Source organism: Periophthalmus magnuspinnatus, chromosome 15 (assembly GCF_009829125.3).
Source record: "Periophthalmus magnuspinnatus isolate fPerMag1 chromosome 15, fPerMag1.2.pri, whole genome shotgun sequence".
NCBI lineage: Eukaryota > Metazoa > Chordata > Actinopteri > Gobiiformes > Gobiidae > Periophthalmus > Periophthalmus magnuspinnatus.
This window is the reverse complement of record NC_047140.1, coordinates 27,385,638-27,410,232: the sequence shown is the minus strand read 5'-3', so window position 1 is coordinate 27,410,232 and position 24,595 is coordinate 27,385,638. Positions and strand designations below refer to the sequence as shown.

The window sequence follows — 24,595 nt, the reverse complement described above, 5'->3', positions numbered from 1 at the left end:
TTAGTCCACTTTTTTACGCAGTCTATGGCCTAGAGCTACTACTGACTGTGTACCTCTACTATTTGGTGCCATAACCTGGAGTTTTTGGACTTGATTTTCTGTAGATTAACAACATCTGCAGCCTGAAATCAGTTTTATTCACATAGTAACGACGAACCTGAGCCTTATCACACAGCGGTTCTGCCTGACCTGGACTGAGGACATCGTTTTCCATACTTGGACGCCCAATAACTCTTTTTTTAAAGGGCGACGGATTTGTGGGACATTTATAAGCAGACTAAATAGAACAAGCTCTTTGTTTATGTAGCTTTGCTCTCTAGAATGTCCAATACATTTGAGATGTTTATATGCTTTTGTATTTTCCAAGAGAATATACTTCTGGTCTTCTCTTGTGACAGCGTTCGTGTTTGTGTTTGACAGGGATCCTCCACTTGTGGTGAAGTCAATAGCACACAGTCTGTTTGCTGTGGCACCGCGCCTACGAGACTCAAGTTCAACATTTCACCTATTTGTGCGTGGAAGAAGAGACAGTGACTTCAGACGTACTTATCAGCAGCTCAACAACTGTCCATTAATATGTTTGAGACAAAGACTAGTTCAAGTGCGTTTGGAAACTATAACTCTATGTGGATGTACACTCTGAAAAACGTTGGCTTGGATTTCGTAAGGAAAGGGACAAGTCAACATTCCCGGGTAAGTTGCACGCAGGCACACCGTGTCTCCACTCGACGTTAAATAAAGACACACAAGTACATTTACAATAATAAATGTACCAGAAATAGCATAAAAAGTCATATTTCATAAAACAAAACAAACACTCATAATTTTAAAATATAATGGAGTGGACTGTGCTACATTGTTCGAGCTGTGGGTGGGCCCTTGATTTGTTTCCACTTCACTTTGGCCCTGTGTGTTTTGGACCAAAGTCAGGCTCAATACTCTGACACTGTTTTGTTCTGAATGATCATGAGCAGAAAACTCCAGCTGCTTTGAGATTGAACAGAGGTAAACAGTATTCAGTGTTGACGGCAGTAATGTCCATACAGCTAACGGTTTCACTAATGATTTTAGTCAAAGCGCTTCTGAAACCTGCTGTTATACAATGCACTTTTAGGTATTAAACTATAACATATGTATTTTGTTCATTGTACATTTCGTTGTTGATGTAAAATGGCTTGCAGTTTTTTTCCAATTGCAACTGGTTTGATTGACAGTGTTGCTAAACCAGTGGTGTGGGCAGGAAAGGGCGTTATCTTTAACAGCCTCGCTCCTGATTGGCTCTTTGGTTGCTATGATACTCACGGTCGGAATTCCAAATATGAAACTCGGCTCCAAATTGCCGCTATAACTCCTCGCCTCGATGAGCTTCATTTCACTTTGGTACATTTCTCTATTGAAAACTGACATTGGCAAACCAGCTCACACAAAATCTCAAACGCAGTCAAATTTTTTACATTCAAAACTGATCAGTCACCTCCCAAAAGCAAGTTTAACGTTAAAACTTTCAGATTCTGGTCACGTGTCTTTCTGTTTTCTTTCATTCATTTGACACTGTGGCCGTAGTCGCCTCAGTCAGTGACCACGGAGATTCACTAGCGCAGCCGGACACTGAGGTTCACACTTTACACATATGAATTTGGGGCTGGAAGAACTGTTTTTCCCCCAATATATTCAAACATTTTTGTAAAAGATAAACTATATATAATTGAAATGAATGAGTGGCAAATACGTCAAAACGGTTTATGCTGTACGTAAAGTGTGAGTCCAGACTAATTAAGAGATTTACAATAAACAGTATGTATACAGTGTGTAGGATGTCTCTTGTGTGAAATCTTTTGCGTTTAGATTTCGGGGTTTCACAAATTGTAGTTTTTTTTCTGTCATGTTTAACTTTCTGTATTGAAAATGACAAAGTTAAGATCAATGTCCTTTACCCCGGGAGAAATGTCCTGTTGTATTAATAAACCAAGGTGAATTCAGCGATTATGTTTGTGAATGAGAGCTGTGTCAAGAGAGCGAACCTGAGAACTGATGAGAACTGTTCCACATCTATGCCGTGCTCAAATACAAATACATGTTTGAACCAAATGATCAAACTAAACTTTTTCAAGAAGTGTTAAAATACTGGACAAAAACTGTAATAATGTAGAAGTGATAGGCCTCACCTCTTCATCGTGACATTTCACTGTAGCAAGCAGCAGGTGTTCGTATTGTTGAAAAAAGGTGACATATTTTTGAACGCAGAGTCCTGTAAAAAAAACAAAAAAACATCCATATTAAGTAAAGAAGTGTTCTGGGATATGAGGTAGGTGAGGACAGAAATGTTCAGTGCACACAAGCCTCGAAATTTGGATAATACAGGATAACTCAAACATCATGAATCAATCGAATTACAACTCAAAGTGAGCTTATCTGAGGGAACACCATTATTATAAAAGTCTGCTTTACATAACGTCCCCTTTAAGTCTCTCCTGAACCGTCGAACTGTAGCAAATGGGGTTTATTTTTTTTAGATAGTAAATACTTTGCTTCTCATCCTTTATTGAAATATTTTAGCCACAGTGTGTGATGTGTGACCTGCCCACACAGTACAATGAGTCAAAGTTAGTATATTCTGCTGAAGTGCACATTCACACTCTCCTCTCATTACACTGTCAATACGCTCAGGAATGCACATGTTCAGCCATGATGGAAATTATTTCTAACAACCTCATAATTTTCTTGAGTCTGCTCTCTGAGGCTTTCCCTAAAGTACTCTATTTTATTCAAGTCTGTTAAGGCAAAATCAGAAACCGTAATTTACTTATCAGCCGACGTGAACCGAAATATGTTTGTGGCTTTTGCATAACTAAACATTTACCCGATGAAGCAGTAATAGCGACATCACAACCACAAACTATTCCTTGTATCTTAAATTGTGTGAGTTTTTCATTAGTCCTCCCATTTTCTACTAAATCTGTGGTTTTTAACGACCACATTATGACTGTGGATGTTGGCGCCTTCTGGCCCCAGACCACTTTCTTTTCTTTTTTTTTTTTTTTTTTAAAAGACATTCTTGGTCATGAGACAGCAGGATCTTAAGTGACAAGAAATACAGAAAAAACAAGACACATTTTTACACATTGGTGGCAACTGTTGAATCATTCTTACCAATGCAGTGGAGTGTTACCGTTTTAAAATAAAGACTGTGGCTGTTGACATCATTCATAATTCATATCATAATCATGCATTAATCATCAAACATCAAACATTTCATAAAAAAATATTGTGTTTGTGTTTCTATTTTTAAACCAAGCCCTAAAAAGATTCATGAAAAACACTGCAAGCAACGATTTTTAATGTTTGTATGGATTATAGGAAACAATGCATTACATGGTGACATTTTATTGTATTTTACTGCTTATGTTAATGATGAACTATAGTTTTATAATGCCATTGTAGTGAAATGTGTATATTTAACGTGTATTCGCCTGCCCAGGGACTGCAGATGGAAAGTAGCAGTAGTTAAATCTGGTACAAATCATCTTGAATTTGTAGATGGTGCCACGGTTTTACAACGGGTAAGTACTTCAACTGTTTATTTCCAGGCGAATAATCAGGTAAATGTGGTAAGTATCAGGCTGGCAAGTAAGTAGACAGACAGACAGGCGAGGAGACAGGCAGGCAGCGTCCAGAAATAACGACAGAGGCACCTGGACACAGAACAAAGCAATTACGATAACACTGAAAAGACTTAACTTGTCTTGTGGAGCCAAACACATCGACTAACTGGAGAAGTACACTGCCTGGCCAAAAAAAAAAAGGTCACACTCTAATATTTCGTTGGCCCGCTTTTAAAAAATGCTCTTACTTTCACTATTAAACGTAGCTCTGAGTTCTACTGTTGTTTTTCTTCGATTTAATTTCACCAAACGTTTAAGTGATCGCCGAACACGATCATTGAGGAGTTTTTTCCGTCCACATTTCTTCCTCGAAGACGATAGGTCCCGACTATCTTTCTAGTTTTTAATAATGCGTTGGACAGTTCTTAACCCAATTTTAGTAGTGTCTGCAATCTCTTTCGATGTTTTCTCTGCTCGATGCCAATGTTTTGACCCTTCTCAAACAGACTTTTCCACAACCACGGGATGTTTCTTTCGATATGGTTGTTTAAGAAATAAGAAGCTACTCATTACACCAGTTGGGGTTAAATAACTCGTTGCCAGCTGAAAGATAATCAACCATGCAATAATCCAACATGAGGCTCGTACCTATTTGCTGAGTTAAATCCAGGTGGCGACTTTTTTTTTGTTTTGTTCAGGCAGTGTATCAACGACAAACTGAGGAGTTGATGAAAACCCAGGCGTCTTATACCGCAGGTAATGAGGGATCCAGGTGTGCCAGCCGTCAGATCAGGTAAGACGACACTCAGGTGGGAGGAGAGACAGACGACGCAGAAGGGAGGGGGAGACAACAGGGAAAACGGCAGAAGAGAGAATCCTGACACATGGTCCCTGACAAATAAACAACAAAGTAAAAAGAAAGAAAAGACTCACAGTCGGAAAAAGCCACTTATCTGAGACAGCTCTACAGATCGCACTCATGTAGGGGCTTAAGCAGGATATATAGCGTATACAGTGTACAGCTTATGAAGTGTAATGTTTAGAAGATGGTTAGAGGCTTTCAAACCCATTGGCATACGCAAAAACACACCAGCGTGAATATGCAGCTCTGGGGAAACTCTGCCAGCGTGTTATTAGATACGCATCTTTTCTAGCAATCTGCAGCAGGCACCGGGATCCTGGCAAACAGCATTAGTTCTGCATAATTCTCGTTTTGTTAGAGCTCCTCCATCCTATTTCTGGATTCTGTTTCCATTCATAAGAGCCGAAAGCTGCCATGTCTTTGTGGCATACAGCACTTGTTTGTTTATGTGTCTGTAGATCCAAGTGCGTTTGCCAGGAGTGTGATCCAAGCTACCTCAGGGGACTGTGTAAAGTATGGACCAGGAAGGAGGATCATTTGAGCACATGTCAGAACTCATGCTGTCAAAGCAGTGGAGTGGAATAAAAGTGTCAACCAAAAATAGACTGATAATCACTATTTCTCATCCCTTTGTACGACATCAGACGCATCCCTCCATCTGTGGGTTTTTCAGGAGTATACGCCGGCTTTTATCTGCATGCTCCAAGTTTAAATCAAACTTGTAAATTTTTTAAAACGGGGTCTTGATGGAAGAGATTTGCTATCATCAAAAGTAGCAAAATGGCAGTAGAGGCCCATACAGTGCAAGGTTACCTGAGTGGACTCTCATAAAAGTTTAATCACCCATTAAATATATAGGGGAGTGAATCGCCATCCAGCCAGAGCAACGGGATTGTAGATAGAAGCACATGCATTATGAAAGGGGGGAATCTCTTGGGTGACCACTTCAGATAATGGAAAGATATTTTTTCTTTTATATTAAAGCTAGACTATGAAACTTTTCACTACTTGCTTATGTCCCCATGCTATGTTCTACCTAGAATGTTCCACACTTTGGCATTAAACGTGTCTGTCTTGCATTAATTGAGTTACAGATATTTTTATTGCTCAAACCATACCTTGAAAAACACGCATTCTGACTGTGAACGGCGTGGCCTCTCCACAGATCGGACCTGTAACTTGGCCTGCTTGTCACCTGCTTCTCTTCATGAACATGAACATAGACAAGTGTATTGCTGTATCGTGGAACATTAAAGCAAGAACATCTCCGTGGAGACGAGCAGATGATTGAAAAAAATAAAAAATAAAATCACTAACCTGGTTTAGTCCTAGATTAGTCCTAGTTTAGATCTCATTTGGACCCGATTTAGATTGTGGCTTAGGACCCAAGTTCAGTCCCTATTTTTCTTTTATACAGAAGCATTTTATGGAGCTAAATTATTCCCTGATTGTGGGAAAGATGGACTGGTGTGGGCAGAGTTGTGTTTTAGTTTTTGTTTTTCCTCGAGTGATGCAGAAAAGAGGAAGCCACTGTCTGTGTAAATGGTCATGGCTGTTATTATGTTTGGGTTAGGATACATTTTGGACGTGTGTGTGATCCCTCAGTCATCCAGGTCTGATCCATAGTAAAAGCCAATAGTAAAATCTGTCAACTGGACAAAACGTTGTAGGAGGGAAGACGTTTCGCTGCTCATACAAGCCACTTCTCTTCATTTCTTGTCGTAATGAATGGTGGATCAGAGACCCAGACTCAAGGTAAAGGTTTAACAGTATTGCAAACAGAAGGATGTGAAAGCAGGTTGGAGGAGCTGGTTGGAGGAGCTGGTCGGAGGCTGAGGTGTAAGAAACAATCGTACGGAGCTGGGTCAGAGGCTGAGGTGCACAGTGGGTCCAAGAAACAGGATCATGGAGGATGACATGACGGATGACTTGTAGAAACACAGGAAGATGACATAACAATCTGGCTGCCTCTGTAACAATCCTCAGCTGATTTGTACTCCAGAGATGGAGGCTTGATTGCAGATTGGCTGCAGGTGCGTAGTGGGTGTTGCCAGAGTCTCCACCCAGCTTCAGTGAAGGGCCGTGTCTCAATTCGCCAAATGCACCTTTTGAAGGGACCCTTCGAGGTCCTCAAAATGTGGTTTCAAGCTTCCAGTCGAGAGTGTGTCCTTCTCAGTGTAGCCGCCATCTTGCTGAAGTGGGACAGGCCTAAACCAGGGACCGCACTTCCACCGCTGTCTTTGAACAAACGATACGCACATTACGTACGTTATTTTTAATGATTTATTATTTAATAGAAGAAAAGTCAAGATGTCGTCGTCACAGCCGTTTCTTTTTGTTTAGATTGAATATCAATAGGCAAATGTAAGTTTCAAGGTGATTTTTTTCTCAATTGTAGCTACTTCATAACTTCGGTATTTTGGCCAGTGGCTACACCACTTTAATAACAGTAGAGGGCACTGTTTCCCTTCTATGCCGTGCCAGTTCTTTTCATATTATTATTGTAAGGTATTTTCTAGCAGTGCAGTGCTACATCAAACTAGTGTCTTGACTTACTAACACTAAGGTAAATGACACGTGCCCACGAGGGGCGCAGACGTATGGAATGTACCGGAACACATGAAGATTTTATGCACGTCTCAGGACTTTCTTCTGTCCTTTCCGGAGAGTCCGTTGCTTCATTGTTCACTTTACCTGTGTGGAACTCATTAAACTCTTCTGACTTTATGTTTCAGTCTCTTGGTCTTTGACGCTTACAATAGAAACAAACATTCTTACATTATTCTTATTGCAATAATAATTTCTCATGATAATAATGTCTCTTATTGTCTAGCAATAACTGCACATTCCTTTATTCCATGTAACTCCCCTCCTTTTTAATCATCAAACACACGGCCTGTACTTATCTTTATTCAGATTTAACAGTTTCATGTCGCTCTGTTGTAGATGAGGTAAACCAGTACGAACATTTGAATGTGTATTGCGCAGCGGACTCCATTTTCTTCTCTTTTTTGCGTAGTTGCGGTGCATGATGGGATATAGATGTGCGTGAAGTGTGCACGGATGCACGCTTCAGCCACGTCCGATCTCCATGGAAACGGTGGAAAGGGGAGGGTAGGTTTGTGGGCGCATTCAGTAGGGTGGGTTGAAGTGGGACAGCCCTTGTTGCGCCGGAAATTACATAACTGCCCTTCGACGCACAATTCCAATCGTGATCCTAAGGCCAGTTTGGCGAATTGGGACATGGCCAAGGACACATGAGGGAGGGGGGAAAACGGCACAGAACACACAAAAAACCCAAATCCTGACAGTTCTGCTCAGATTGCTGGTGGACAATGTCTTATCTCTATCTGAAGTGAGGAACTAACTACACTGAAATTGTAAACAGCTCATGGTGACAGTTTCTATATGTAGCTACACTAATTGTGCACTGTGCCCGAGTCGTACTTACATATTCATTCAATTTTTAACCCTATAGTGTCGGATGCTATTATCTCCAATAGAGCACGGTTGCGGAATTTCCATTACTGTAACTCCGCAAGCAATTATGCTCTCATGTAAATTCAAACGGGGTTTCAAAGCAGAGGCATGGGGCTCTTTATTATTTAATATTTTACTGTTATTATGGTAATCTGTTTACGTTGTCCCTCGAAGACGACCAGTCAGAGCGCACGTGCCGCCAGGATTTTCCCAGTTATTTTTTTTTTTATTTTCTCAGTCAGTTATTCAATTCGTCAAAGGAAAAAAACAGATGGATATGTAAAGTAGAGGTAGTTTGTGTGTGTGTGGGGGGGGGGGGGGAATGCAGTACATTCTGAAACTTTATTTAACTTGATTTTTATGGACAAAAAAACAATAAAAGTCTAGTCAATCTATACTGGTCTATGATGTGCTCAGTCCTTAAAGGGTTAATGTGTGCTGTTATGGCATTATTTACCCTAAATCTTTACTTGTATTCATATGTATTGTCTTATATCTGTTTGAGCTCATTTTCGTGATACTATCTGTTGTCACGCAAAGGAATATCTGTTGTTGGTTAGCGTACAAGACGATGTGTCCAGCAGCCTGAAGTCACTTGGACAAGATTAAGACTGGTACGATTATTCTGATGGTATAAATACACTGTACGTGTGTTCATTTATTGGCTGAGGGCGAGACGACACTACCAGGGACAACAGCTCTTTGACAGTTGTGCACAATTAATTCAATAGGCAAGGCAAGTTTATTTGTACAGCACAATTCGCACACAAAGCAATTCAAAGTGCTTTACAGAATAAGAATGACATTAAAATCACACAAATAAAAACATAAGTAATCACAAATAATCATAAAATTACCATTAAAACAGAAGAGTGCAGAATAAAAACCTTTCAGTCATAAATAATAAATCTGACTTTTTGATTCAAGACAACTTCTCTATTGATTTAATATATTTTTAAGGATTTTTTTTTACTATTAGAAATTCCACAACAGGGCTTTCACTCCATCTGGCATCCTGGCTAGCTCTATTGTTCTCCTTGTTTCCTTTGTTTGCTTTGGGTTTGACGGTGGAGGTATTTATGGGGGAAAGGATTGTCTTTCGCAACAAAAATAGCGCCTTTACCTCCACTTTCAAACCATTTCTTTTCTCTGGCTCAGATCTGTCCCTCACTATCTTGTGTTTAGCGGTTTTGAGATGGAGATGTATGGTGCCAGTGTTGACAGATTTTACTTTTTTGGCTTTTACTTTCCATTTTAGACCTTTTTTTTTAAATAATCCACACAATATACAGCTTTCACCTTCAAGCACAAATCAACCCATTGCCACGTTATTAGAAATGCAGCACATTAGCATTTCCCTGTGCGCCCCAGAACCCTGCGTGACGCGCGCTGCTGCTCACGTCCGCGCGCACCCTCGCTCGCGCCACACGCTCCTCACCGTTTCCGCTTGGCTCCAGTCTCCAGAGCGCTGTCCCACACCGCACCGCGCACCTATACGAGGCGAGAGGGCAACAGCTGCGCGGAGACTCGTGACTGGCAACATGGCGACAGAGGTAAAAAAAACAAAACAAAAACAAAAAAAGCATGTTAACGTTTTTGTGAGTCTCCAAACGCGCGCGATGGATGGAGAGACTTGTGTGTTTGCGTTTGTTGGCCGTGCAGTTGCAGTGCTGTGAGATGCTTGTTGTTGTGCTTCGTGTTTTTAACCGGTGGAGTCAATGTCACCTTAATTAATTAGCGCAATTTACGACGGCACTTGGCTAATTACGCGCTACAGCTTCTTTGGATTCGCACCGTTTTGCGTTTGTTTTACGCGTGCCATAACTTTGCATCATCACCAACTGTAACACATGCACGAGAGTATGATTTGGTGCTTCTGAATCTGAATTTGAAGTCGTCATGTGTGCTGTATTTCTGACAGAAAAAAAGTTCTGCAGGTTTTTTTTGTTTTTGCTCCAATAGAGACAACCTCAATAGGAGCGAGTTGTCAAATTGGTGTTGCAGTCAGCACCATGGAGAGAGACTGGATCTGCCATAGCTCCTGATTTAAATGACAGAATCCACATTTATTCTTTGTCATGTATTAAAAAAAAGAGCTTAAACACACACATGCACTCAATTTGACTTCCTCTGTTTCATATCTGACAGCAGTGGGCGAAGGAGGCTCTTCCAGGCAGACCCATCAGGATACACTGGTGACTCCTCGTGTATTTTTAGCTTCAATATTGTCTGATACCGCAGCCTCCTCCTTACCTTGTGCCCTTGATAATATCTGTACTGAAGACCCGACGTGCCTTCATTACCATGTTAATGGCCAGACTAGGGAGACGTGCACTTACCTCTATGCAACTTCAGAGCACTTAGACTCCACATTGGTAAAGGTACCTCATTATTTTTGAAACTATTTATGGAAGCCAGTATTTAACTATGGCAACTCCGTCTCTTTCGCCAACACACATGCACTTTCAACTCATTATCTGCTTTTAAGAAAACATTTGTTCCATTTATAGTGTGCAAGTTTCCCAAATGGCTGTAGAGATATAAGCTTGAGGTGAAGGGGGAAGAGTTATAGACGAGTCAGGCAGTTGGCAGCTTACATAGCATTTCTGTATAAGTGGTTGATCCAACATTGAATGCATTGATTTGGTTTGCAGAAGTGTAGACGGATACACAGCAGCTTCACTGCACACAGAGTGACAAGAATAGGACACCCCATTAGTTTGGACTCTGGAAAAATAGTAAATAGTCGTTATGGCTGCCGCACCTGACAGGCTGCATTATTCATCTTTAAATGAAAATAAACTCAAATGGAAACAAATTAATCAAACTAACACATACATTTTTAAAGTGTTGTTTTTTTCCACATGATTATCAAATGATTGAAACAAATAAGTCTACACATATATTCTTTCCCCCTTGATCTCAAGTCTGTTGCAGTTATGGCATCTCTCTCTTTCTCTCTCTTTCTCTCTCTCTCTCAAAACTCTCACTCTATCTCTCTGTCTCGTATCTATCGCTCAACTCCCTCTCCCTCTCATATCTCTCTATCTCATCTCTCATATCTCTCTCTGTCTCATATCTCTCTCTCACTTCCTTGCTCTTATATCTCTCACTCTTTCTCACTCTCCCTTTGTTGCACTCATCTCTTTCATATCCCTCACTTCTTTCATTCTCATCTCTCCATCTCATGACTCTCATTTCACTATCTCACACACTATCTCTCTTTTGTTTCTCTGTCTCATAGCTCTCTCACAGACACACTATCTCTCTCTGTCACCGTCTCTCTCTCATATCTCGCTCACATATCTCTCATCTCTCTCTCATATATCTCTCATACAGTATCTCTTCCTCATTCTCTCTTATATCTCATACCTCTCTCACATCTCTCTCATATCTTTCTCATACAATATCTCTGTCTTTCTCTCAAACCTCTCTCTCATACAGTATTTCTCCCTCACTCAGTCTCACACACACATCTCTCATAACTCTCTCACATCTTTCTCATATCTGTCTCTCATCTCTCATATCTCTCTGTTACATCTCTCTCTCATATCTCATTCTCTCACACATTCTCTCTCCCTCTCATCTCTCTCTCTCATATCTCTCTTTCTCATATCATTCTCTAACACACACTATCGCTCTCTCCCTCTGTTACATCTCTCTCTCTCTCTCTCTCTCTCTCTCTCTCATATCTCTCTCTCTCATATCTTTCTCACTCTTCTCTCCTGTCTCCTAGTATTATAGTAAAAGTCATTCGACGACACTCTGCACAGTCAGCAGTGACGAGGCTGTGAGCAGCCTGCAATCTGCACATTGTGTAATATCCTGGATTAGTTATGTCCACTCTGCTGCCAGACTCGGAGCCCTGTCCCGGCCAGGAGTAATGTGTTGAGCAAAGTCATCAACAGAACGCTGCATCTATTCTGCTCCAACCACAGTCCCTTCTGCTCTCTTACACAGCCCACAGTTTTGTCCACTTTGTCTAAACTTTAATGATTCACAGACGTTTGGCTTACTATTTTGATAGTAAATCGTGCTGTTAATAGCCAAAATGAACAAGAGAGAGTTGACATAATGAAGAATGGTAAAAGCAGTGAGTGCCGTGGAGCAGGCTGTAGTGATGACTGTGTCCTATGGCAGAGCTCCCGTGTCCCTGTGTGTGTAGGCACTGACAGCTCTATGGAACTGGTCTGACACATTCATGTCTGTGGCACTCAACACTATGCACAAGTGTTTTGCATTGTTATTTTTGTGCACACCTGGACTCCATGTCTCTCTTGACTACGCCTGACGCCGCCTGCCCTTCTCCTTAGTTTTGATTGGTTTCAGTGCTTTCAGAAACTGCACTTGGCACAGATTTGTGGAGTGGGCGTCGGGCAGACAGTGGCACAGTACAGAGCTGCCTAATCGTCTCCCACGTGATCATCAGTATGACACTTGAACATGGCTGTCTGCGGGGTTCTGTTATGGAGACAGAAATAGATGATCCCACGCAGAGGAAACATAAGCACTCAAGGTCTGCCTGCTAAGGACTTTGACCACAAGAAAGCCCAGGTCTGTGAGAGTTGCACAAGTCTGCCATATATTTTGTATCTGAATAAATCACATTGAGGGAGGTAGGTAAGACAAGTGTCCTACTTGGGCCAAAGAGATTTCTTCAGCTCTAAAGTTTGGGATGTGAGCTCAGACTCCCTCCACCACAAGGGTATTGGACCTGTGCTAAAATAGGCTTGAGAGAGTGTGCTGTGTCTATTGGGAGTCCAAGTTTATGAAACGTAGAGACATTGTTTTTGGTTTGAGGGAGTTCTGACTCTTGGCTTTTCTGCTGAGCAAAGACACACAGGGTCAGCAGACTCGTGTGTGCCAGGACGTCCCGCTGGGCTGGACACGAGCCACGTTACATGGCCGAGGTTCACTCTGAGCAAACCCAGGCATGGCTGCTATCTTTGAATTCTCTACAGACTTCAATGGCGAAATCATTATTAGTGAGGAACTGAAAGGACTGAGCACACTAGTGAGTGACATGAATAATAATACAAGACTCACCATGACACTCCAGCTCTGTGTGCAGTCTTCAGCGGGGCTTTGCTCTGAGGCACACTGTCCATTTTAAAACAGACCTCCAAACTGCCTTTAGGAAAAATCAGCTGCCAACTGTGCCCAGAAATGGACTCTGAAGGAATGTAATGCTGCATATTACAATATCGCTTTTGATCTTTCAATTTCATCCTGGCCATAATGAAGATTCTGAACAAAAGCCTTGATCTGGAGTGAAAGGACATTTTTCATAAAGGAGAAGCTGCCTGTATTTGCACTGCTCCCTCTGTGTCTCTGTAACGACGGGACTCTGGAGGACAGTCATTTGGCTCCACAGGGGACAGTTTATTCTGGCCTACCTCTTCTCTGTTATGTTGCTCCCAGGAGAGTGACTGTTTGTAGTGAAACGTAGTCTACCACTCAACACAGCTCTGATTAATGCTATTGGCCTGCCAGTTCAGACATCTAACAGTCGTCATAGTTCAACAGTTTAATACAGTGCTCCCAAAGTGGGGTCGGGACCTGCTCTTCTGGAGGTCGGGAGATGATTTCAAGATATAATTTTAGGATCATGACACGGTATTTAGTCTATTCTTTAATGAAAAACAGCTTTAAAACAAACAGCAATATTAAACCTAATTTTAAAATATTTTTCCAGACAGAGAAGTTTGGAAACCGCTTTAATGCGTCACCAATAATATGCCCACTAATAGTCGATCTAGTGCAGTGGAGATTATAATGTAAACATGGCACCAGTTTAAATTGGCACAAGCGTAGCATTTCAAAAGGGCTGTTTATTAGGCACATAAACTGCAGCATTATGAGCTTTGGAGGGAAAATAAATAAATTCTACTGTTGCCTATCCCATGTTTGTATTGTTATCCTCTCTTTTGCCTAACTGTTTCACATACACAAAGATTCTGTGCTTATTAACCTTTAATCACTTATGGAATATTGACATTATTCAGCGTCGCCAATTTTTGCCGTAAATGCTCCTAAACTGAGCTTTCTTTGTAGTGGCAAATCCGGTGAGAAAAGCATTAATTTCAATTGAGAATTTGGGAAAAGTTGGGTTTATTTGTGTAAAATGTTCAGTGTTTATGTGCAACAACACGTCTGCAATGCACTGATTCTCTGGGAGCCTTTAAAACGGCTCACTAGTCCCTATAGGACTTATTTACTGTCAGGATCGGCAGCTCCATGCAAAGCAATACAACCTGAATAGTAATGGCAGCGCTCGCAGCAACTTCCGGAATAAGGTGAATACACTTGGTTATAATGTTTTCTTCTTCCCCTCTTCCTCTGTGCAGTTCCATAACCTGCAGGAGCTGAGGCACAGCGCGTCCCTGACCACAAAAGTGTTCATACAGAGAGACTACAGCGAGGGAACAATCTGCCGCTTCCAGTCCAAGTTCCCCTCAGAGCTCGACAACCGGGTGAGTGTGTGAGTGTGTGAGTGTGTGGTCACAGCCATGTACCAAAGCTTATATCCAACAGATGGCTCCATACGAGACACTGCAATGAGAAATATTGCCTTATATTTCATACTTGATGTCTATAAAGTCATTAGTCATGTTATTATCAAGGGAAAAGCTAAACGGCTAAACTAGAGCTTTGTTCAGTGAGCAGAGGCTAAAAATGAATCTGGACAGAAAACTGCTTTTGTGTTCACACTTCACATTTACTTTGGCCACAGCTAAAGAATATGTGATATGCCCCATTTAGTTTGTTATATTAGCGTTAGTGAGTGATGGTGTGGGGGATTTTCAGGAGACTACATTTGAGTCAGTCTGGAGGCATGCAGGTTTAAAGCTCACAGGGAGCGGTTTTACAGCGTAAGCCAGCTTTTCAACTCTTTTTCTGACTGTGATAAATGACAGTTGCACATTAATCAATTGGGAAATGGGTAAAAGTTAATGTGATGGTTTTAAAAAGGCATTATAAAAAGTATGTTAGGAGAGCTTGGGGTAGTATCAAATTTAAAGATGCCAATTCTTTGCCTGGGATTTGGAAAACACCGATGTGAGTCACCGGTGAATCTCCCTGTTTTTAGATAGGCGTGATTGACAGGTGGGTTAGCCAATCAGGGACAAAGATGGTCATCCGTATAAGAAAAAAATATCACAAACTCGGCTAATCTGAGGTGAGATCAATTTGAGCTTCTCTGTTTCACACGCAGCACTGAAAAAAAAACACAAATCTGATTGTCCGATTACGTTTGGTCGGGCTTGAGACACAACTGAGGATGTGGGAACCGGACTGATATCGATCTGTATAAAAAATAAAGAGTGATATCGTTCTAGATTTGTCAGGCGAGTTCTTACAATGTTGGGGTAAAAGCCAGAAGGAGAGGAAGAAGTACAAATAAAATGAGTAACAAATTGCAAATAGGTTTCTGCAAAATGATCTATGGTTTTGAACATGATTGGATTTATACAGCACATTCACGATACTCAAAGAGCCTTCCAATGCTTATTCATTCACTCCGCACAGTTGCCCTCAGGTAGATTGAAGGAACCGAGGCTGCCAATCCCCGTCATTTGGTTGGTTGGCATATGTCCTAACCACTGAGCCACCGCTCCCCCTAACATCATCTCTCATGATCGTATGTCTCTTCATTTGTGTTTGTAAGTAGATCGAGCGGAGTTTGCTGGAGGAGACCGTGAAAACCTTGAATTCTTACTATGTAGAAGCTGAGAAAATCGGAGGCCAGTCGTACATGGAAGGATGCCTGGCCTGTGCTACAGCTTATTTCGTGTTTCTGTGCATGGAGACGAGATATGAGAAGGTACTTTATCAGTTCTTGGGTGCACTAAACACACAGCATGTTCTTAATATATTTAGTCTTGTAGGTAATGGGCTCATAATGGATTTTCTAACAATTATTGCTGCACTGTGAAAACTTAGAATACACTTTTGTAATTGAATGGAGCATAAATAGTTTTGGCCATTCAAATCTGATCGATAGAACAGACCTGGCCTGTGTTTGTTACAAATGGTTTTACCCTAAAAGCTTCATTTAAATAGGACATGGTTTCCCATTGGACAGCTTTGCGGGCGTAATGATGAAATATCTTGCTTTAAGGAGCCTCCGAGGAGAACACTCTTCTGTTTCCTGTAAATCTTTTGTATCAAGTACAAAAATAACAACTCTTCATCAGTGAACCGGCCTGTTTATCTCAATGAGAGTCACCAAAGCTGCTCCCAGGCCATAGCTAATGCATTAAACGTTAACACAGGAACAGCCTTTGATATCTGCAGTTTAGACCAGGCCACTTCATCAGCACAACACTATTGGATTTCCTAAATGTATTTGGACAGTGTGAGGAAACAGGAGCAGCACAGAGAAAGTGTGCGTGCATTCTTACACAGAAAAGCTCTGTCGCTAATGGAGGTCAACTTCATTGGCCTGTGAGGACTGTGGCCACTTGTTAACGGTCATTAGAGTCTGGAGAGACCAGTGTGGAAACGCACACAAGGAACTGAAGCAATGTCAGCAACAGTTTGCAATATCATTTGTAATAGATTAATATTTCTCTAGGATGGACACGATAATCACTATATTAACCTTTTGTTCAGTATGTGAAAGATTAATAATATTCACTTTTTGATTAACCTGTATCATGTGTGACTTCTACACACTAAAAGATGTTTTATACTTAAATTCAAATGTACAGAACTTCACTTTTGTTTAAAATAGGGGTAGATTTAAGTTTTCTTTTTACTTTTCTTGGCAACTTATAATAAATACACTATTTACAATCTTAATAAAGCTTAAAGAAATACTTAGGTTAGGGTGTTATTGAAGTACTTACTAAACTTGAATCATTATTTGCTATTTGCTCATTTATTTGCTCGTTTAGCCTTTCTTGGTGTTTCATTAAAAGGCCCATATTACACTATTTTCTGATTTATGTTATAATGTTTCCTCATCAAAAACATACCCTGAGTTGTCTTTTGTTTCATTCACAGGTTTAACGCGTTTAATCTCATGCTGAGGTCTTCTCTCAAACAGAAAACAAAGTGTTCCACCTTGTGATGTCACGTGGTAATACAGGAAGTGCTCCATTGTGTTTTAAAACTCCACACACCTTTACTAGAATCATTTGGATCATTTCAGCCCTGGAATTACTAAACAAAAGGTAAAAGGTTCCTGTTGAAAACTCACGCTTCATGACATCACAAGGTGGAACAGAGCATTTTGAGCTTTGGAGATGAGGACAGACTAATAATAAAGTGTTACTCAAACATGTGTGAATGAAACAAAACAATTCCAGGTATGTTTTTGATGAGGTCACAGCATTATAGCATGGCTTAACGCTCACAAGTGTCAATTTTGCATAATATAAGACCGTTAAGGATAAGTAAGGTGCAGTTATTACTTTTACTTGTTACGTGAGTTTATGATCATGATGGGACATAAAAAAAACTTGCTCATATCTTCCTCAGAACTAACTTATCAAAAACACAACAGAAAAAAGATGCAACACACATTTTATAACTGCATTCTCTGGCTGTTTGATGCACACAGTAGTCCTTTGAAAATACTCGAGTGTTCGTGTGTCCTCATCTCTGTCTGCAATCACCTCCATCTCGGTCTCGTCCTGTGTTTTGTAAACATTTCTTTGGTAGACCGCGAAGTTGAAGCAGTCCAAAACTACAGTATAAAACAGTGTTGAAGCCATGCAGAACTGTCCTCCTCTCAACAGCTTTCATCTGGGTCCTGCTCTATTTACACACAGTCAGATACATATTGTTTACCATCTGAGGGCGTTCTGACTGATGCTGATCTGAAACAACCACCCAAGTGGAGTCCGCACGTGTCCAACTGATAAAGAGGCCACACACTGTTAACAAGCGGCGGGGTCTGTCAATGGAACATGATTGCTACTGGCGTTCAGTTCAGCTTCTGGATCATATTTATCGCGTCACGAAATTCGATCTGTGCAGTGCAGGTTATTGAAGCTTTATGATCATGTATTAGTAATGTTTTGCCTTATGTTTTAAAATGTGTTTTATTTTACCACTGACCATTTATGTTTTAAAAGCCACTGAAGAAAAGTGGTTCAGCTGCAGGTTTTGAGTTGCCCATTTCATTCAGAACAGAGTTTGATTGGAGCAATAATTGTAATCAGTATTGGGATATTTATTTGTATCACACTGAGATACTTGTCCACTTTTAGTTTTATGTAATAGTGTAACTTAACATCCAGGACAAAACATTCTTAAGTTTTTGCTTGTGATAAATTGTCCCTGTATAGTAGTGGATTTTATATATATCAAGTTAATATTTGACCATGAGACTAAATGACATAAATGAAGCTTTGAACTTGCGTGCATCATTAGCTTCAGTCCATAAGAAGAGAGAGCACTTCCCTCTCGTAGGTTTGCAAGGAAACACGGCTGCGGATGTGCAAAATTAGTCTAAAATAAAATTGCTATGGATATTATGTTTCATGTTAACACCTTTCTTGTGTGGAGCAGTGCGATGTATTTACAGTAGCTGAGTTTTTACTTATTTCATATCCTTCTGTGTGGCCAAAATTAACAAATAATTATCACGGGCTGCTCTGGATTTAATAAAAGTCCACGTTTCGCTCCTGTTATGAATTCTTTTTGAGTGCTTGTCAGTCTTGTCAGTGGCCAAGTGAGGCATGTCCTTCAGATTGGCACGGTGAGACGGGTTTCAGGAGCGGCCTGGCACATCCGCCGTAAGTGAACACAGAGGCATTCACAGAGCTGAATAAACTCTGCTAATGAAGCTACTTAGATAACAGTTGTTCTTCGAGCATGGCTGCACATCAGGCATCAGCTATTGGCCTGCTACAAACCGCTCATGTGCTAATGCATTACAGGCTTTTTTTTTTTACTTCCTACCAACTCTACATACAATTAGCTCTGTGCACAGTAGCGCCCGGCAGCCTCACTGTTAGCGTCACTACTTCCTGTCCAGTTGTATCTCTATGCGTTTTTTGCAGAGTAACGCTAAAATGAATAAATATTGAGGCAAAGATGAGGCAGTGGACAGGGAGCCGTGGGTGGATGTCACTGACGACATGTTAAAAACTACACAAATATAATTAATACTTCACCGGAGGACACTTGTTTAGAAAGTGAGATGTTTGTGTCTCAATGCTGATGCTAATTTTGAAGCTTAATTAATTTTCAGACAGTTTTCTAGTGGATTTGAATTTTAATAGATTGTTTATTTTATGTTTTACAATTTTAATAAAAGTGACCGTTGTGACAGAGCCTATTGTAAGGTTAAATATATAAACCTGCCTCAATATTTTGTTTATGGGGATGATCTATTCTATTATACACAATAGTTGATGCTTTTCTTTGTTTGTGTAATCCATGGACGCCTCAGAGAATCTTATATCCCTAAGCATCAGGAATGTCTGTATTATGTAATGCTTAGCTTCATATTGAGTGAATTTAGATTTTGATCAAGTCTCTGTGATTCTAATCAAATGTGGATTAAGTGTAACTGCTCCTCTGACTGTCTAAGCCCTGTCTGCCTCCTGCCCTGTGCCAGGTGCTGAAGAAGATATCGGGCTACATCCAGGAACAGAATGAGAAGATCTATGCTCCAAGAGGCCTGCTCCTCACAGACCCCATAGAGAGAGGAATGCGTGTTGTATCCTTCACCCACCTGCTGTTGTAACATGTCCATACTCATGTAGTGCATAGAGGAGTCATCAGCCATGGGATCCAGCTGATTCTATTGTGTACAGAGAAATAGCTGTATAAGTACTTTGTGTCGAGGTTCAATTCCAAGTCAGGCAGTCAGTTAACTGCTGCAAATCACTACATTTACCCTTTTGAAACTGATTCTTGTGATACTTTGTCCTTTATTGCATCGTGCTACACTTTAAGTCAATCTATGTTAAGGCATTTTAAATACCTCGCTCCACCCTAGGACAGAGAGGAGACCAAGATTGTGTCCAGTAGACCATCACATTGCATTGGCCTGCTATGGCTCAGTGCAGGAGCCTCCTTAATGCCTCATGACTTCATGGTAGTGCTCGCTCCTTGACTTGTGCCCTCAGCTGGAGATCAGTGTGTACGAGGACCACGGCTGCAGCAGCTCCAGTCCCAGCAGCAGCAGTGTGTCTTCAGCCTGTAGTACCGCTCGGTGACTGGAGGGGCAGCGCCAGGCGTACGGGTATCAGCACAGGGGCAGCGGGACACTCACCAGCATCCGCATGCTCAAACATGAGAGCACCAGGTTCTGAGAGCAGATCTTCTTCTGTGGACCAGGGTCTGAGGGGCACAAGCACAAGGCACTGCTGCTACAGCTGCCATTTGATCCACGTGTAATGTGATTTCAGTTTTCTATTACATTATGTTCCATGAATCAGCACTGCTTTGGGCTGACTCAACAGTCCTGATTAGGGCAGAGTTGCATTGTTTAACTGGGTTTACTGTCAGATGTCTTTGCAGCAGCTTTTGGGTCTCTGGAGAGGAAAAGCAGTCGTCTCCTGGGATGGCGAGCGCTCCGTGCTCTCACAGAATGACTGCATTCATGTGAGGTGGCCGAGGTCAGGCTGCTCTGAATGCTGGCAAATTGGTCCTTCTGTTGGATGTTGTGGTTCTATGCTCTGTTCACATGCTCTTGGCTTCAGTATCAAACAGCCACCACAGAGCACCTTGGATTATTTATCCTTTTCATTCCCAGCAATAAGATGCCAGTGATCCGCATCACAGCTGCAGGCTCTGTGTGCACGTACACATTCCTCTCTGCTTTATGCATGCTGGCTTACACAAGTGGACAAATGAATGACACAACATCAATGGCAAGGAAAATGCAGTGCTTTTAAGAGTACTGTGCCCTGTACTCACATGCAGATTTACCCTGAATGCAGAGCTAACTGCACAAGCCAACCAGCCATGAAAAGAATTTTATTAGCTGGAACAGCCGACTTTGTTATTGCTTTGAATAGATAGAATAAACTTGCCATAAATTGAGTATGTCCAGAGATAGTTGACCTAATAGAGAAAATCCACTAAAGAAGAAACACATCAGTGTCATTTTCATGTTAGTGTGCTATAGCTAGAGCACCCTCTAGTGCAAGTGATTGAGATTGAGCTTTAAGTAAACCCCTTTGTTTATACCTAACAATAATAGATTAAACACATGAGTTTTCCCAGTTTCCTCTGACAGCCTCTGCTCCCACTAAAGCTGTTCTGAAGCAGCACAGTCTCAGCACAGCTGTATCGGGTCCAGGTTAACGCCTCTGTGGGGACATCATTAGACCAGTGTTGGCTCAACTCTTGGTTTACAGACTAAAATGACTTTTTATTGTTGTTTGTCAGTGGCAGCTGGGCCTGTTGTGCTTGTGCCTCTGTTTCCTCCTACAGATGCCTTCATGTTTCCTCCCTGTGCAGATACCCAACCTGGGGCTGATGGACTGCTTTATATAATGGACTGTAATATTCTTATATTGTTATATTTGTAATATTTGTAGTGGCCACACCGGTTTATCAAAACTTGATCTCGTCAGTTCTCAGAAGCTAAGCAAGGCCAGGCCTGGTTAGTACTTGGATGGGAGATTGTTGGGAAAATCAGGTGCCACAGTGGGGTCAAAAACTGATGATGTGTCCTTAGGCAAGGCACTTTACCCACATTGCCTAGTATGAATGTGGTGTGTGAGTGTTGGTGGTGGTCAGAGGGGCCAATGGTGCAGACTGTCAGCCTCAGTTTACCACCCCTGAATGTGGAGTGAATGAATAATGCTCTGTAAAGCGTCTTTGAGCGCCAAAAAAAAGCACTATATGGATCCAATACATGATGATTATTATCATTATTATACAGAGCTATTCCTGTCTTTTGTCTGGTATTACATTAAAATGTCACTTTTGAACACATTTGTATATTTCCTATAACCAGCAGACATAGTGGCAGAGAAGCTTCGAAGACAGAATCTTTGAGCCTTTGGCTCTATCCTATTTTCTGTTTGTCCAAACTTTTATAGATAATGTATGCAGAGAGGAGACACCGGGGATACTCAGGGGAGAGTTTAAGTGTGCCAAATACTGACTGTGAATAGTGATGTAGCAGCAATGTCCAATTAGGAACGCCTAGATTTATGAAACTGTAAGAGTGCACTTTGGAGCCAATAAACTACAATTTGATAATTTGTCTATGGAGTAAGTAATGTGTTATGTATTTGAATATCTCCATATTTCTGCCTGTGTTGAGGTAGTGTACTGCTGTGTGTGTCATTATGTAGTGAGATGGGAGCATAATGTCTTCCTTGAATTCATTAGAAATGGTGACGTGTTCCAGTGCTCTGCGTCACTTTGAGCCATTCCCCACGAGACTGGATCAGCACTGAAGTGTTACATGAGTGTAGATTTCAGCTTTAAGTCAAAATATCTGTTATTTTAAGATTGTTTTCATAATATAATTCACTATAATTATCAGATATTTTGTTATTCACCAATTGGTTCTTGGTGCAGTTATGTAACTTTTTGTTACATACAGATTTGGTGCATATAAAGAATCTAAAAATATGTAAAATGTAGAGTACAGTACAACAGCACCAAACCTACTAAACATAAGATAACGCCCCATGCACTGAACACTGAGTCACTGTAGTCATTGTACCCAGTTGTCATGGAAACTTTTATAAACATTTGTCCTCCAAACCCTGTGAGTTTTGGCATAGACATGCACTTAATTCAACCATAGGCTGATTGACAGGTCATCTGTTATGTTTGTTGCTAGATGTGTTCTGCATAAATGCTTCGTAATAAAAACATATTTTTCTTCTCAGTTAAAATGGCAGTTCTTGATTCCCTCTTCCGATGTCCTCACTTGTTACACCACTGCTCATTTCCATACTGTGCAAATATTTTCATAGCTCCATAACTGATCTTCTGTCATGTCCAGTGTGTCCAGGGACACTTCATGCTCTGGTCTGAGCTCACGCTCCTTTTACACTGGCCATTGTGTTTTCAGTGAGGCTGTGCCCGTTTGCTGTCACTGTACATCCCTGTAATTATTACTTGTGCTTATGTTTTTGTAGTTAGTCATGTTCCATGGTCCCAGTTTGTGTAACATTCTGTTTCTAATTCATTCCACAAATATACAGCTTAATTGTAGGAATGTCTGAAGTGGTTGAGAAGAGTAATCCATCACAACATTGTTTTCTTTTATTTTGTCAAACACGGCTCCACTCTTAAGTTCCACTGTTTCTGCTTACAAAGTAAATGCATATTTGCACTGAGCATTGTACAGACCTTAATTCAAGTGGACAAGAGGGTAAAATACTTAACATGGTATGTAACTGTACCAATTAAGTACTTTAATAACTTTCTTACATTGTGTGAGCCCAATACATTTCACAGATGTATTGTATCAATTTGAATGTCAATTCAATGTGCACAGCTAGTCAGTATGTGAAAATAAATGGAGTGAGAGACCATCAATGCAGCCCTCAAAAGACATACTGTAAAATACCAAGACCAGATCTTAAAAGATCCTGTATTACTTTTCATTACAGGCAGGGGGCAGTGTGAACAGTCACACTGCAGAGTGTGCTTTTGTTCATTTCTTCCAAATAATAAAAATTGCTTCATTAAATAGTTTTAAAGTGTGATTAAGGGCCAGGTCTGCCCTCAGTGAGCAGTTCATTTCAAAGTTGTTATTGTTCATGCAGCTGATGATTTTATAATAAATGAGGCCACAGACTGTTACTGGATCAATATTCAAACTGTGCAAAATACCTCGATATAAATGTTGACAGATGAAAACATGAATCTACTTTGTGAATTTAAGCCAGTTGTACCCAAGAGAGCTGATTCTTTGGCTTACTCAGAAGGCATATCAACACCGTCAATACAATTCCAAAGATCTTTAGTGTAAAAATGAATACATCCACCCAATGTTTGTTGTTTCATGCACTGAGACTGTTTTTTTACTGAAAGTCCTCAGACATGAATCACATCTGACTGAATCTCAGATGAAATGGTCAGTATTTACAGGTGGCATCGTGCTTAGCGGTCGCAGTGTGCTCGCAGGGACCGCTATCACAGACTGAAAACAACATTTATGCACTGGATGGAATGTGTGAGGGGTTTTCATCTAAACCTTTCTCTTTTTCTCATACATAATGACATAAATAAAGACTTGGATTAGGACATTTAGCTTCACACCTCTATTCTTAAGGTGAAAACTATTCATAGCTTTTGCATAATTGTATACGGTATTTGAGGACCATGTAAAATCCAACCTCAATATTATAATTAAACATTTACTGTCTTTAAATGCTTTCACTTTAGCATCTGTGCCATTGTGCTTTACCAAAAACAATACATATTTGTCTCATTATCTTCTAATAATTGTGCTCCATTTCTTTAAGTTGAAAAATATTGTATCGTTTTATAATCTTAAAATCGCTTGTGCATATCCTCAGATTTGTGCTGGCTTATTATATTATTACCATTAACAGTTCCTTTTATGTTTTACCTTCATTACCAGATTAACGCCAGTATTAATGATATTTTACCAATCACAAATAAATAAAAATCTGCCTTATTCCCATGGTAACCACACTTCAGCAGTGACAGCTCTACCTGCGCTCAACACACTGGCGCCTGTCTGTTT

At 40.7% G+C, this 24,595-nt stretch overlaps 1 protein-coding gene across 2 annotated transcripts; it reads left to right on the top strand.

Moving 5' to 3' along the window:
* The first annotated feature begins 511 nt into the window (after positions 1-511).
* Positions 512-22,933, top strand: golga7bb (golgin A7 family, member Bb). 2 transcript variants are annotated; one of them, XM_055227412.1, is made up of 5 exons: positions 512-693; positions 14,292-14,417; positions 15,617-15,769; positions 19,520-19,621; positions 20,034-22,933. In XM_055227412.1, the coding sequence occupies exons 1-5, from the start codon at positions 577-579 to the stop codon at positions 20,121-20,123; spliced, it is 588 nt and encodes a 195-aa protein (XP_055083387.1). In that variant the 5' UTR covers positions 512-576; the 3' UTR covers positions 20,124-22,933. The 2 variants fall into 2 exon arrangements, with proteins under 2 accessions (XP_055083387.1, XP_033835688.1); XM_033979797.2 differs by lacking the exon at positions 512-693 and adding an exon at positions 9,406-9,497.
* The last annotated feature ends 1,662 nt before the right edge of the window (positions 22,934-24,595 follow it).